Here is a 16,417-nt window from a genome sequence, read left to right as displayed (position 1 = left end):
CGATTAATTGGAAAATCGGGTTAAAATCAAGGATTAATCGAAGATTAGTTTTAGGCCTATTTTAATATTTCAAAAATATATTAATCTAATATTGTTTTCAAAATTATAGTAAACACATAAAAATATATTTTAAGGCAAATTTTTATGATTTCTTATTAAAAATTATGGCTTTTATTAAAAAATTGAACATAAATTATTGTAAAACATCACAAACTTCCAATTCAAATGTTTAAATAACAAAAAAGAGTTGTTTTATACTTGCAATCAAAAAATAATCGGGATATGTAAGAATAGACGGAAAATAATCGGATTAGGCGAAAATTAATCGGATTAGGCGGAGAATAATCGGCTGACTAATTTTTTTAACGGATTAGTTATTCATCGAGAAAGAGAGGATAGGCCTAGTGATTAAGAGGAGAGTAATCAGGGTAGGCGGGGATTTTTAGAACGGGGTAACACCCTATTCTGATTGGGTTAAATAATGTATTTCTAAAACTATATAGCAAATTTGTAGATAGTTATAATATTTGGGCAAAGTTGAAATGCAATTTAAAATTTTGGCTCCAAACAAAAAGCCCTAAAAAAAAAGAAAGAAACTCGAAAATTGAAAAATGAACAGTTTCTTCTTCCGCTGATCGGGGAAGAGAAGACGAAGAGAAATGGCTCCGAAGAAAAAACCTCAGACGAAGAAACAAAGCAACAATGAAGTTATCTCTTCTTCAATACCAAATTCAGGCCACAAGAAACCATCTAAATCCCCAAAGCTTTTGATTTCGCCGGAAAATGAAGACCGTTTGCGACGGCTCTTACTCAACTTTCGCCGGACTCCTTCTCCGGTCATGGCGTCGCTATCTGTGACTCAGAAGAGAAAGAAACTCAATAGTCTCTACGAGAATCTCTCTTGCGAAGGGTTTTTAGATGATCAGATTGAACTCGCTCTGTCCTCTCTTAGGGTCACTCTCGCATTTGTCCGTACATTTCTCGGTTTTTTTGAGGCGATTCGTAATACAAAGTGTTTGTTTTTGTTTAAGAATGGAGCAACGCTTGAGACTTCACTTGATTGGCTCTGTTTGAACTTGCCGAGTCATGAATTGCCAGTGAACTTTTCTAACGGAGCTTCTCGCGTTCCTACCACAGGTAATGTTGTTGTAACTCTCTCGGTGAAATCTACGCGATTTGTAGCGCACTGATGATGTATATACCTTCCTATTGATGTTTTCAGGACGCTCTGTGGCGGTGATATCGACCTCAAGGAAAGATTGGAATGTGTCTGCTGAATCTGCTGAATCATCAGTCCAGGTTAAGGAGGAGGATCCTGAGCCTGAAGTTTTAGTTAGAGTGAAGAGCAAGCGAGATGAAGAAGAAGATAGTCTTAGTTCTTGTCGATCATCTCAAGCTGATTGGATCCGTCAGTATATGAAAAGACTGGAAGAGGTACTTAATAAAGTATAGAATGCGTTAACCATTTTCCAAAAGCCTAATACTTTTATCTCAAGGCGGAAAATCACAACGGATTTTCTCTTTGAAATAAATTTTTAGGAAGAATTGGAATCTTCGGACGATGAAGGAGATAAGGTAACACAATTCTTTACCAGGGTACCTAGTAGATGCGGTTATATGTTATAGAATGATGGCAAAACTATGAGTATCTTGAAGATTTTGAATTTGGAGCATAATTGGTTGTTGTGCTGAAAAAGGTATCACTCGGGTCGGTTGAATGTGTGAAGCATATTAATTAATGATTAATATGTTTTGGCGTTAGAGACTTTACTTAAGTTTTGGAGATAAAATATTAATTTGCTTGTTTCCCTCTGTAGTGATATATATTTGTTAGGAGACTTGACAATATTGTTACTTATTGTATTAGGTATCTGGTCCAAGGCCTTTCGAAGTGATTGCCAAAGACTATTGTTTAGAAAGATCTAATGCTATAAAAGCAAAGAGAAAGGGTGATAAAAGTGGACAGAGGCAAGCAGGCCTAGCCATTTGCAAGCTCAAGCAAGAGATGAATGCTCTTGGTAAAGTTTATTCCGTTTTAGTAATCAATCTGGCGATTATGACTTGCTGCAGTATGTCATGAGATATCTGTGTTTGTTTTCAGGGCCATCAGAAGCAATATTGGAATCTGAGTTTCAGCGTGATCGTCAAGATTGTGAAGGCGCTAAAGAAAAAGAAGTAACCTTCCCCATGCCTGATGACGTTCATGAGTCAGTAAATGCTGATGCTTTCTTTTTTCAGCTGTTTGATGACTTGACCTTGGATCCAAATACTGTTGGGAGCTGTAAATCTGAGGAAACTCAACCTAAAGCTCTTTCCTTAAGTTCTTCGGGGCAAGAATCAGTTGTCTCGAATGATAGTTTAGATGGCTTGGACCTTGGTGATTTGTTCGTAGAAGATGTTCCGCCTTATGTACCTTCTTCCCATGAAATCCTGGAATTACAGAAGAAGGAAATTATGAGAGAACTATGCAATGAGAAAAATCTTACGAAACTAAAGGGTATCTGAAAGAAGGTAACTCTTCACCCAACAAGATCCTATGCGAAAAAACCGTTTAGCTCATAAAATACTATTGCAAGTAATACGTGTTTGATGCTTTTCATTTGTCACTTTGCCACATATGCTAACATTATGATCAAGCAGTTGAGTTCTAACAATGTTCGATAGACATAGAATTTCTTTCTCTAGTTACATTTTGTAAGTTTGATATTTTTTTTCTCTGGGCTCTTCTCCTCTTGCTTAGTTCTAGTCACTTTGTCACATAGCTTGCTTCTTTTGTTGTATTATATCTTTAACATGTAAAAGTTTTACAGGGTGAAGCGCAAAAGATCCCAAAGGCTTTGCTCCATCAGCTGTGTCAAAGGGCAGGGTGGGTAGCACCAAAGTTCAATAAAGTAACTGGGGAAGGAAGCAACTTCTCATATACCATAAGTGTTATGCGTAAATCTAGTGGATTTGGTAAAAGCAGACAAGCTGGGGGTCTGGTAACTATTCAACTTCCTCATCAAGTTGAGGATTTTGAATCCATCCAGGTACTCGCTTGATCTGTATTTTAACACTAGATAATCTATTATAAGATGCTAAACGAGTGTTTAGTTAGGCTCTTGTGAGTAAATGTTATTAGGGATAATATCTTCTGTCAAGAAAGTTAAAGTTTATTAATTCCTTGATGGTTCTGAGGAAAATATTGTAGGAAACCTAGAAAGAAAGGTCTATAGTGTACTATAATTTGCTTAACAACATTGCTCAAAATTTTGGAAACTTCTGATTATGAACCATAAAGAAGTTGTAAGCTATTGATTGGAGATAATCATCAATGCATGTATAATTTGTTGATATAATAAGCATGCTAATAATTATCTGTGCATGTATTATATGCTTACTATATATTCAGCTTGCTAATTATTGTGCACTTATGTGTGACAGGATGCACAAAACAGAGTTGCGGCATTTGCTCTCCATAAGCTATTTTCTGATTTGCCTGTTCACTTTGCAATTACTGAACCTTATGCCTCTCTAGTTTTGATCTGGAAACAAGGTAATTTTGATAATTTGCTCTTTGTTTATTTTTTGAAAACAAATTTTGCAGTGAGAATTCCAGCAATGTTCATTAAAGTTTCAAATGATTGACCTAGTTTACAAAGTCGTCTTACTAGTTCAGGAATTGTGATATAGACCATGGTAACTCTACAAAAACATTAGTGGATGAAGTACGGCATAATTATTTGCTAAATGTTTTGACATGTTTAAGATGTCATCGTTCATATGTTCTGACCTTTAATGGTTGCAATATTATAATCACTCTTAAAAGAGTTTCTTTGAGGTTTCGCAGAGGAATCGTTAGGTATACCAACCAGAGAAGAAGAACGAAGAGCAAAATTTGTTGAAAGCTTGCTTGAGGCAGACAATTTCAGCTTGACCACTTCTTCGTGTGGCATACAAAATGCACTTCCAATGGTAGACTCCTGTGTCAAAGAGAACGATGACTTGGATGTTGTCAAATCTAACCATAGAGCTAAAAGTATGTTTCTTGGATTCAATTTTTCACAGATTGTATAATATAACCCTGGAATTTACTGCCAAAATCATAAGCGGGAAGTGTAATCTTTTGTATGATATGTTACAGGAAACTTTTCCATGGAAACTGAATGTTCTTCTCTCAAACAAAAACAAGAAAACAAGAAGAAGATGCCGAAGTACAAGGTATAATATTCTTGTTTATGCTTGAACATAAGGTTTGGCTCTAGCGACGGTAAACAATGTAGTTCATGTAGCTAATTTTACGCGTTACAGTTATATGCTTAAAACTTCACAGACTAGTTAGCTTATTCCATTTAGGAATGTAGGATTTTGTTTTTGGCATGGTAACTGCAGCTTCACTAGTAATCCTATTATTATTTTGTAGGAAATGTTAAAAACTAGAGCTGCTCTTCCTATATCAGAAGTGAAGAAGGATATACTGCAGAAGCTTAAAGAAAAAGATGTCTTGGTGGTATGCGGAGAAACAGGCTCCGGAAAGACTACACAGGTTTGGTCTCGTCAGCTACTCCCTGTTATGTAGCATATCTTCCAGCTATAAGCTTTGAGTCATTTCTAATTGATACATTATTCCAGGTTCCTCAATTTATACTGGATGATATGATCGACTCGGGGCATGGTGGATACTGTAATATTATATGCACACAACCTCGGGTGTTAGCAGTGAGTATCTCGGTGTTAAGATATCATGTTTTCAGGAAATGCTTGTTTGGTTTATACTGATATAAACTGTGTGATCTGTTAATTCTCGTTAATCCTTTTACTTCTGCAAAGCTTAGTGATGTCAATTAGCCTAGCTAGCTCTATACTATTTCTACTTTTTTGTTTCTGTTTGTAACTGTGTAATATGGTTTAGGCTATCTCTGTTGCTCAAAGAGTTGCTGATGAGCGCTGTGAACCTCCTCCAGGCTTTGATGATTCTTTGGTTGCTTATCAAGTTCGTCATCAAAATGCAAGGTCTGCCTCTTGTATGCCTTTCTATAGCTATGGGGCTTGAAATGGATGACTGGAAACATTTCTTCTTTTCTTATCTATGTTTTGGTAGAATTTGGGCGTAATGTTATTTCCTTGTGTACTTGTTCAGGAGTGACAAGACAAGGCTGCTGTTTTGTACTACAGGAATTCTCCTGAGAAAACTTGTGGTACGTCCCTATTTTCTTAGTAAGCCCTTGTGCATGCAATACCTGAACAGAACTTGCAGGGGCATAAGCAAAAACTAATCAGCAATCTCACATTTATAAATCTGTTTGTTCGTTTGTGCAAACCTTTCAGGGGGATAAGACCTTGAAAGATGTTACACATATTATAGTCGATGAAGTGCATGAGCGGTCTCTTATGGTGAGTATTCATTAACGCACTAATGAATTTCATGTCAAAATAAATATATTTTGGCATCATTGCTAAGCAAAATAGACACACTTAGAATGACAGTCATTTTGCAAGTGTTGAATAATCTCACCAGAAAATGCCTTTCACTTCATTTCAGGGTGATTTTCTTCTCATTATTTTGAAGATCTTGATTGAGAAGCAATCCTGGGATAATGCATTACCTAAACTGAAAGTTATCCTTATGTATGTATTTGTAGCTTTTTTTCGTTTTTCGATGACAGAATATAATAAAGTAAGTAAACACTACTTTCGTGTGTATTCATGCTTGTGATGCCTTTTCAGGTCCGCTACTGTTGATGCACATCAGTTCTCAAGATATTTTGGTCAATGTCCTATAATTACTGCTCAAGGACGAACTCACCCGGTTACTACTTACTTTCTGGAGGACATTTATGAGAGGACTAAGTACCTTCTGGCTTCAGATTCACCTGCTGCTCTAAGTTCTGATGCATCCATTACAGACGAGGTATTATAATATTTTGGATGCTATACTGAAAATTTCATTTAGATGTATTGTTGAAACTTTGGATAACAGGACATTGACCAATATCTGCAGCTTGGTTCTGTAAACGTCCGTAGGGGGAAAAGAATCTTATGTTGGCTGGCTGGGGAGACAGTTATTTGGTTTCAGAGGACGGTCTTAACTCGTCTTACGATTCCAGTAACTACGAATCTTACAGTGACCATACGCGAAAAAATCTGGTACTTTGCCTTTCGAGTTTAAGCTTCTGTTTCTCTTATTCACCTAGTTTTTCTTGAGTTAAATACATTGCAAGTGCTGTGCAGAAAAGGTTAAATGAGGATATTATTGACTATGAGCTTCTTGAAGAGTTGATATGCCACATTGATGACACTTGTGAGGAAGGAGCCATTCTTGTGTTTTTGCCTGTAAGTTGATACTGAGATCTTTTGTGTTATTTTGAGAATTAATCATCTATCACTTTTTCATGACATTTGTTTGGTTAATAACAGGGAATGGCAGAAATCAACATGCTACTCAATAGGTTATCTGCTTCCTATCATTTTCGTGGACCTTGTGGAGATTGGCTTCTTCCTCTACATTCTTCTATTGCATCTACAGAACAGAGAAAAGTGTTTCTGCGCCCCCCTAAAGGCATAAGGAAGGTAATATAGTTATAAGAGTTTCTTGAGCTATCTTCTTTTAAATAAGCTGATAATACACTCTGAATGAAAATATTATGATCTTTTCCATAACTGCAAAGCCGATCTGATTCGCCTTTTGCGTCGTATTTCATATTCAGGTTGTCATAGCTACAAATATTGCCGAGACCAGTATAACAATTGAGGATGTGGTTTATGTGATTGACAGTGGAAAACACAAGGAAAATCGCTATAATCCACAGAAGGTATTCCAAATTCTAGTAAATTCCTTGGTGGATATAGGTTTAATGATAGAAGGATAAGAGTGTCATGTTTAGTAAAAACTGTTAACTGTTCTAGTTAAAATTAAAGTGAAAGATTTCGCAGCAAAAAAAAAAAAAACTTCCTTTTTAGCCATTTAAGCTGAATCCTTTGTGCTGAAAATGATGTGAACATTACACCAATTTTTAGTTATGGTTACAAATTCCATTTCCTTGCAAAACCGTTTTATAAGATTGATGTCCGTTTTTTGTGTATATCTAATAATCTGTATCTCTAAATTACTTTGGATATATTAACGCTATTGATGAAATATAGTTGCTTCATGATTATTGTGTTTTGTCTCTGAGATGTCATCTTTTGGTGCTCAATTATTATATTTATCAGAAATTGTCAAGCATGGTGGAAGATTGGGTATCTAAAGCAAATGCAAGACAAAGAATGGGAAGAGCTGGACGTGTCAAACCTGGACATTGCTTTTCATTGTACACACGTCATAGGTTCGAGAAGCTCATGCGTCCCTATCAGGTGTCTTTCTTTTAAACGTTTTCTTCGCTGGTTTCTCGATCACTTGGAATTTTCCCTTAAACTCACCTGTGTCATCTTGATGTCTAGGTTCCTGAGATGCTGCGTGTGCCTTTAGTAGAGTTGTGTTTACATATCAAATTACTTGGCTTGGGTCACATTAAGCCGTTTCTGTCCAAGGCAAGTGACACCAACTTTTACTGCCAAAAGAAATAACATTATTATTCGTCTTACTCTTTTTTCACTTATTGTTTTTAGGCTCTGGAACCTCCGAGTGAAAGTGCTATAAACTCTGCAATTTTATTGTTGCAAAAGGTACAATGTACTTGTATTGGATATAAGTCTTTATTTTGTAAAAACTATTAGTTCTTGATACCTCCAAAAGTTATGAGACATATAGTTGATGTGTTACCGTTGTCCTGAAGTGGGTAGTCAGTCTCATTTCCATTGTTTAAGTATAGTTCTTTAGGGTTTGTTACACTTAGAACTCCCTCTACTTATGTTTTCTCAACCACTATGTGTGTATATCTTTGTGTCTTCTGTGCTGAGCCTTCTTTATGAACCCTGTCTTTTTAGGTCGGTGCTCTTGAAGGGGACGAAGAGTTGACACCACTAGGACATCATTTAGCAAAACTTCCTGTTGATTTGTTGATTGGAAAGGTTTGTTTCAGTAACATTATTGCTGTACTAAAAGTGGCCTCTCAAACATATGTTTTGTTTATCATCACTACACCTTTTAAATAATGCAGATGCTGTTATATGGTGGCATTTTTGGTTCCTTATCACCTATTCTCTCGATTGCTGCTTTCTTGAGCTGCAAATCGCCATTTGTATATTCCAAAGATGAGGTATGTTTTTACTTTCTCAGAAACTTGGCTGTTTTGCGCAAGGGGTTTTCAACTGACTCTATGTTTGCTCTTCTTTTTCTTAAAAGCAAAATGTCGATCGCGTGAAACTTGCTCTTTTGTCTGATAAGCTGGAGAGTTCGAGTAATTTAAACAACAATGACAGACAATCTGATCACCTCCTTGTGGTGGTTGCATATGAGAAATGGGTGAAGATACTGCATGAGGTATGTGATCAAAGGGTATCACTAGCTGCCTCTTACTGTCTGCCACCTCCTTATGGTGATTGCATAGTCCATAAGCTTGAATAGTCTGCAAACTGACGTGTATTTTGTGTTTGTGATGTCTCCAGCAAGGATTTAAAGCTGCAGAGAGGTTCTGTGAATCAAAGTTTTTGAACAGCTCAATGATGCAGACGATAAGGTACAATGTACTTTGATACTATAACTTGTCAACAAAAGATTTCCAAGATAACATTGAAAAGATTGAAAATGAAACTGTTTTATTTTGGTTTCTTGTCAAGTAACTTAAATATACTTCTTGTTTTTGACTTTTCACAAATATCAGAGACAGGAGAGTAGAGTTTGGCTTTTTGCTTGCCGACATCGGGCTCATCAATCTTCCTAAAGGCGAGGTAATCTATATATAACAATATTTGAGAAGTGTTTTTGCTGACGTGTCGGACTCTCGGCTCTTGTTGAGTCATTGATTTTACGTAATTACTTAATTACCCTTAATGAAATCTAATTAATTTTGGAAAAATTAAATTGAATTTCGGAATTAACCAGGAAAAAATAATTTTGGAAACAATAAACATGATAATTAACCAAAAAAAAAAAAAAGGAACAACGAAGTACCAGTTCGGAAGCTTTAATTGAATTCATCGTGTTCTTCGTCGTGTGAATATAATTCTTCTAAACGAAGGCAAAACTTGAAATCCTAACATAAAGCATATATTCATAGCAATAACAGAGATCTAATAATTTAGTGATAGAATTTCACCTGTTGATCTGTCGAAGCAGAATAGTCAAGCTTCTCATAGTATCTTGCCCATGTTATGTCTTTAAGACGTCAATACTATCCTGCACCCTATAATTCTAACCAATGAAAAGAACAAATATTTATTACCTTGGATACAGAGTTGACGAAGAAACCTTGGATAAAAACTCGACGAAGAAACTTGTAAGTGTTAATGTATGATGAAGCTTCCATGAACGTGAATTCGTGATCATAATGAAGAAACGTGTGAGTGGAGACGGTTGATGGTTTTTTTTTTTTTTTTTTTTTTTTTTTTTTTTTTTTTTTTTACCTTTTGTGTAAACAGATCTGTTTCATAATTTATCGGAAAAGGAATTATACCAAAAAAAAAAATCGGAAAAGGAAAATATTTATTATAATATTGATATATTTAAGATGATAATGTCAAATATCCGAAAATTATTAATCGGAGCATTAATATAAACATAAAAGAATACTATTCTAATCTTACTCAAATTAATAAGATTTAGATATCCGAAATTAATCGTAAACGGCTATTAATTGTTAAACTAATTAAAATAAAAATCAAACGTACCGGAATAGATGAAATTTTTGGTATTATCGTCGTGTTCGTCGTCGTTTCAATCTAAATATTTGGAAAAAAAAACGAACAAAAAAAATAATATGTAGATCAATGAAAGAGAACCCACCAATTTAGAAACGGTTATCACGCCATCGTATTGTTCGTCGGATGATTATAAGTCTCTAATCCGGAGATTGACTTGAACCCTGACAAAAACATATATTCATAGCATAAAATCGTAAATAGAAGGTAGAAGACCACCTATTAATCGGTTGTAACCTTGTGCAAACTCGATTTAATTTTGACGAATGAAATGTTGGTGTGGTGTCAAAACTTTCTTGGGGAGACTCGAAGATGAGAGAGCTGAAGTCAGAGATAGGCAGAGAGGTTTACATGTGAATTAAGGTATGGAGTGCTAACGTGAACATGAACGTGGACGGCGGTGATTTTTGCACATAATAGCAATTAGATCGAGTTTTGGAAAAAAATATGGATCAGCGTGACATGACGCATATGAATACCATGCATGTCTATCTATTGTAAATTAAAAATTATATTATTGTTCCGCCTTATTTTTGAAACAGAAAGTAATTTTCCCTTAAATTTTAATATATTTTATAAGATAGTATCAGATATAGTAGTAAATCTAAAATAGTTGTTATTATTCCATATTTTTACGGAAAAAAGTAAATATTATTTTAAATAAACATGGATAACAATGAATAAATGGCAGTTTTACAAATATTTATTATTATGATAGTGATTTGCTTATTAAAATATGTAAATTTTATTTTCTTTTTTTGTATTTATCGTCGAAAAATTTAGAAACCCTAAATCATGCACCGCCTCCTATTCAATATAAATACCTTGCTCATGGTATTCAATTTCAGATCATAACTAACCCTTGTTTTTTTTGTTCTTTTTTTTCAAACTTTTTTTTGCTTCTACCTAATTTTAATTTTTCTTTTTATTGTAGGGTGGATGTATGGAGGGGACGATGTGAACTGGTGTATGGAAAATTTGGACCTAATTCAATGAATAAACAGGTGATCTTATAGTTTATATGTACAAATTTGATTTTTTTTTTGTATTTATGGTTTCACTATTTTCACCACTAATCAATTTTTATAATCAAAAAGTTTGGTTTCAACTTTTGAGAAGGTAATCATCAATGGTTTGGTATGTTTCTTTTTGTTGTAAAAAGATGAGGTACCTCCCGATTTTGTTGAGGTACATGTTCTTATTATTTTCAAATATGTCTTTTTTCAGAAGAAACACTCAACTTTTGATAACACAGTTGCCACAAAGTCAGAAAGATGACTTATTTCAGGGATGAATCTTCAGAGGAGGCTAATTTTTGTCGTTAATACAATTTAAGTATTCCTCTCTTTAGATTAGGGATAACAAACTTTGCTGTTAAATTCAGGAATTACTCTTCGTTGCCAATCTCTCTCTCCAAACTAAAATATTACATATATGGAAGTAGTAACTTAAAGTTTTTGGTATCGAGGTCATTCTAAGGCACTGAGATTCGGACTTTGGTATGTATAGGATTCGTTTTCCATGCACTAAGATTTAATTATTGTTTAATTTATTGGTTTTTAGGTTTTTTTCCATGCTCTGATGCGTTTTCGGGTGTGCCAATGGAAGCTTGCATCACTCTTTACTCCAAGCGTAAGTATGCTCTGCATTAGCTTCTTCTGTTCCATTGGTTATTATGGGTTTTGACTTTTGAGAAATATACAACAATTTAAAACCAGGTTTTGTTGTTGATTGGTTCGGTTTGTATACCATATTTTGCTAAATACATATGACCATAAATAAGACCAAAGGAGCTGGGTTAGCTCCTTTGCCAGCTAGGTTGACTTCGTCTCCTCCCCGTCTTGCGGATTTCCGTTATTCAACGGGTATATTTGAGAAGTATACGGTACTAAAACCACAACCATTGATCTTAGCTTGATCGGTTCTTCCCTAGGATTTATAAAAGTAAATTGTAGCGTTGATTGTGACATCAAATTGTTTGTCGGATGAATATAAGTCTCTAATCCAGAGACTGAAGTTGAACCCTAACAAAAACATATATTCATAGCATAAAATTCATAAATAAAAGGTAGAGCATCACATAGCTTTTTCTTCAAAGCCAACACATCTCTCTTTGTAGCCGAATTACTCTCCAGTTTGGTAAATACTCAAATTTTTAGCTTTTTCTTCAAAGCCAACACATCTCTCTTTGTAGCCGAATTACTCTCCAGTTTGGTATCTTGTGAGTCACTTGATATGTTGTTTAGGTAAAACTTTTGGTTTGAAAGAGAATGATCTACGACAAGCATAATCGGTTATTTGTTATATATGTGGCCATGTTCATATTGCTTTCTCCACAAGCAATTTTCCAGTTTTGTAGCATTCGATATTTAAATTTAAAAGCTTCAATACGTTGTATACATGTGTATGTATGTACATATATGAATTATTCTCAGTTGCACATAGTGGTTTCTAAGGGATAGATACTTGCTCTCTGTAACCCTCTCATTTTTAGTACCTATCTTCAGTGTTTACTTTGCTAAGAGCTTCTTGATAGGCATACATCTTTGCAATCTCAGATCAATATACTACAAATACATATACGATACAGTTAAGAAAATGATATTTCTCTTACAACTTTTTATATGGGTTTTATAAACAAGAGATCAACTGAAGGGTTACGCAGCGACCAATGGCGAAGGTAGAGACAAAGATACTACAATAGGGACGATAAATATGACACGATATATACAAAGGAGATGCCTGTTTCTATACCATTGAAATTTTACGTACATAACTACTTCAAAGAGCAAGATGACTTACTTGATAGGTAAGAGATATGGTAAGAGATTATATTTTTCAATTATTTGTTTCCAACTACGAAAAACTCCAGTGACATACAATCTAAGAGCATGAATATGTCATAAAATCAAGAATACAACAAAAACCAGGAAGATGGGCCCAAATTAAAGTCCGAAACTGGACGTGGGGAACCCACGGACAGTGGCGGTCGGAGCGTTACAAATATGAAAGAAACGAGGAAGCGTGAATATGTCATAAAACCAAGAGTACTAAAAAACCAAGAAGATGTGCTCAAAGAACGAAACTGGACGTGGGAACCCACAGACAGTGGCGTTCGTGGCATTACAAATATGAAAGAAACGAGTAAGCATGAATATGTCATAAAATCAAGAGTACGACAAAACAAAGAAGATGGGCCTAAAGACCGAAACTGGACGTGGGGAGCCCACGAACAGTGGCGGTCGGGGCGTTGCTAATATGAAAGAAACGAGTAAGCATGAATATGTCATAAAATCAAGAGTACGACAAAACAAAGAAGATGGGCCTAAAGACCGAGACTGGACATGGGAACCCATGGACAGTGGCGGTCGGGACGTTGCTAATATATTGTTGGTTTAAATATATAGATTTTTTTATTTAATTCTATTATATATATCAAGATATAAACACTAATAATTGTTTGTGATTCAAAAACACTATTAATTGTTGATTACTAATAATATATATCAAAAGTTATAGCGTTTTACCATAATTCTATATTAATGTCGTTATAAAAATTAGACTCTTGACAAAATTAATTCAATAAATATCCCTAACTTGATAACCCTAAATATTAATTATTAATTCTGGTTTTAATTAACATACAACCCCGCGCTGGGCGCGGGGACCTCCCCTAGTTTATCTTAAAACATCTGAAGTATTGATGGCGTTGGCACAAAGCACAGATGTCTCTGATCTTACATGCATCAAAACATTGTTAGGATTGTTAAGTTTTTTGATACAACATCATCAAGTTCCATGATGTGAATAAAGCTTGGGAAGAAAGAAAGCCCATGTTTGTCTAAGGAAATCTGATCATGAATGAACTTTTTTTTCTTAGGGGAGAAGGAAGGAGAATCTTGATGTTTGGTTTTCTGACAAAACTCAACCTTTCAATATGTATTCACAAGAACCTGAAGTTGTTAAGGTAAAACTACATCTTTTTCTCTACTGCTCAGAACTTTTCTTTGTTGTTGTTACTAAGCATCTATGTTTTCATCTCTAGTTGCGCTAGAAGTTCAATGCCATTATCTAGAAAGCAAAATGGCATAATAAATTGGTTTATGTATTTTCAAGTCTGGTAAACTTCCTGATTGTATTCTGCGAGAAGATTAAGCGTAAAACTTGTTTTGCACAATAGAAGAAATCTTTTTTATATACTATGAGAATTTCTTATGAACCTTAGGCTCTAATGTTATCAAGTTTTTTGGATAATCAGTTAATCTTTTGTCAGCACCTGAGTTCAGTTTCCAATTTGTACAGGCTATTTTATGCGCGGGACTATGTCCTAATATTGCAGAGGGATTAGTTAACCGTTTAACAAAGCCAGCAAAAGAAACAGAATGTTATGCAGTATGGCATGATGGCAAAAGAGAAGTCCATATCGATCGAACCTCTATAAACAAAAACTGCAAAGCGTTTCAATATCCTCTCATTGTGTTCCTCGAGAAGGTGACTTTTTAGTTTTTATATCTCTGACTTATGTGCCTCAGAATTTCAGATTTAGCTTCTTATTATATCATTGCATTTGATTGTTAGAATGTAGATTATGGTGTAAATTTTTAAACATAGCTAATCACAGATAGTATATTCAACTTTTCTTTGTTCTTGTAGGTCCAAAAAAACAAATTGGTATATCTTCAAGATACAACAGTTGTTTCTCCATTTTCCATTCTACTTTTTGGCGGCTCAGTCAATGTTCATCATCAGGTACTGTTAATCATTTTTCAATCGAAAACAAGTCATTGAGCTGAATGATCTTATGTCTCAAGACTCTTTGCCAGAGTCTTTTTGGTTACTCTATAATTGGCCTTTGGTTTGTCCTGTGTGATCTTTACCTTAAAACTTTACCTTTCATTGCAGAGTGGATCAGTAACCATTGATGGGTGGTTAAAGCTAACAGCACCAGCTCAAACCGCGGTTTTGTTCAAAGAGCTACGACTAACCCTCCATTCCATTCTCAAAGATCTTATCCGAAAACCCGAGGTTAAAAATTTAAGCCTTTGTTTGATCTACTTGGTTAAGTAAGTAGTTCATGACTAAACTCTCCTCTCTCTTGTGTTTTTCAGAAATCAGGTATAGTCCATAACGAAGTCGTCAAAGCTATGGTCCATCTTCTTATAGAAGAAGGCAGACCGCAACACTCATGAACTTAATATTGTTCCACGAAATGAAGATCGGATTGTGTGTAAATTAGAAAATAACTCTTTATTTTAGTAACTACTATTTTATGGAGGTGGATTCAGATCAACGGTGCTCAACTATCTAAATATTTCCTCGATTGTAAATTAAGTGTCCTTATAGAATTGTTTTTTGTATCACAAATAGTGTTGTTGAACATTTTCGATGCAAAAGTTAGAAGATCTTTCTATAACACTATTTGAACTTAGAGGAAGATGACGAGTATTTTTAAAAAAGTTTCTTAATTTGTGAAAAAATAGGTTGATATTTTTTAAAACAAGGTTGATTACAAGACAACTAGAATCGGACCCGGACGTACGTCTGGGGTTATGATAACATACAAAGTTCCGAGTTAAAAATTCATGTCATTAGGTTGTGTGTTTGTTTGGGAAACAAAGTTTGACATGACTATGTAAATGTGATTATATTTGAGAGAGATGATATTATTGAATAATATGGTATGGAAAACCAATGTAAGCTATATTTAAAAGATGTTTGTGTGTATATGTATTACTCCCTCTGTTTCATTTTATAGGATGTTTTAGAGTTTTTAGTTTGTTTCAAAATATAGGATGTTTACAATTTTCTATGCAACTTTTAAATAACTTTTAAATGCATTTGATATTTTATCACTATTTATGTTCTGCAGTCTTTTATATCACTGGTTGAATTGTACTAAATTAAATATTAAATGATAGTTTTTAAAAGCAAAAATTAATTTCTTAAAATATGTGCTTTTAGTCAAAACATCATATATTTTGAAACAGAGGGAGTAAAAAATAGTTGGGTTTTGGAGGGGTTAAGTTTGGTAAAACAAAAAGATGCATTAAATGCAATAGATAAGAATATATAATTATAAATTAGTGTGGTAATCCATCTTAAACATGTAATATGCTATATATAATTTAAGTATTTCTAATTTAGTACCTTTCTTATTATACATGTAGAAATTATAGAGGTGCCAAAACCTATAAATAACTAATTTTAGTTGGGCCAATTAATTTTTATTATGTTTTTTTGAAATAAATTTTTTCTTGGGCCAAATGTTGAGTTACTCCATATTGTTTAAAATTTTTGTGAGAGAATTAGATAAACATTTATCACCTACTGAAACTATTTAAATATTAGTTTGAGGGGTTACTGCATGTTTAAGAGAGTTATCAACCCACATAAACTTAGTAGAGTAGAAATTAAATATTATAGAATCGAAATAAGTTCAACAGTATAAAAGATAAGCTAAGAGCACATAGTATTTTTTTTTGCAATGGATTCTCACATATTCTCTCTTCCAGACTCTTCGTGGATGCTTCATTTGATTCATCTTTTACCATCACATTGTTGAGATAATAACGACCAGCAAAGTCGCATCTGACATGATAAAAAAAAAAATTAGTATGAGCAAATGAAGTAAAATGGTACA

General features: G+C 34.3%; 1 protein-coding gene across 1 annotated transcript; it reads left to right on the top strand.

Moving 5' to 3' along the window:
* The first annotated feature begins 408 nt into the window (after positions 1-408).
* Positions 409-15,180, top strand: LOC9322762 (DExH-box ATP-dependent RNA helicase DExH4, chloroplastic). Its single transcript, XM_021034721.1, is given in 34 exon segments — positions 409-1,137; positions 1,223-1,434; positions 1,540-1,575; positions 1,868-2,018; positions 2,102-2,511; positions 2,811-3,029; positions 3,424-3,535; positions 3,830-4,018; positions 4,124-4,200; positions 4,403-4,525; positions 4,612-4,698; positions 4,892-4,992; positions 5,120-5,177; positions 5,308-5,373; positions 5,522-5,607; positions 5,707-5,890; positions 5,981-6,005; positions 6,008-6,126; positions 6,211-6,312; positions 6,397-6,549; positions 6,687-6,791; positions 7,192-7,332; positions 7,420-7,509; positions 7,588-7,644; positions 7,906-7,989; positions 8,079-8,177; positions 8,264-8,401; positions 8,527-8,597; positions 8,742-8,808; positions 13,658-13,744; positions 14,080-14,268; positions 14,431-14,526; positions 14,680-14,802; positions 14,886-15,180. Coding segments are annotated over 34 exon segments (4,416 nt in total). The 5' UTR covers positions 409-659; the 3' UTR covers positions 14,967-15,180.
* The last annotated feature ends 1,237 nt before the right edge of the window (positions 15,181-16,417 follow it).

This window comes from Arabidopsis lyrata, assembly GCF_000004255.2.
Source record: "Arabidopsis lyrata subsp. lyrata unplaced genomic scaffold ARALYscaffold_2, whole genome shotgun sequence".
In the NCBI taxonomy this organism is placed as follows: domain Eukaryota; kingdom Viridiplantae; phylum Streptophyta; class Magnoliopsida; order Brassicales; family Brassicaceae; genus Arabidopsis; species Arabidopsis lyrata.
This window is presented reverse-complemented; position numbering and strand designations above follow the sequence as displayed.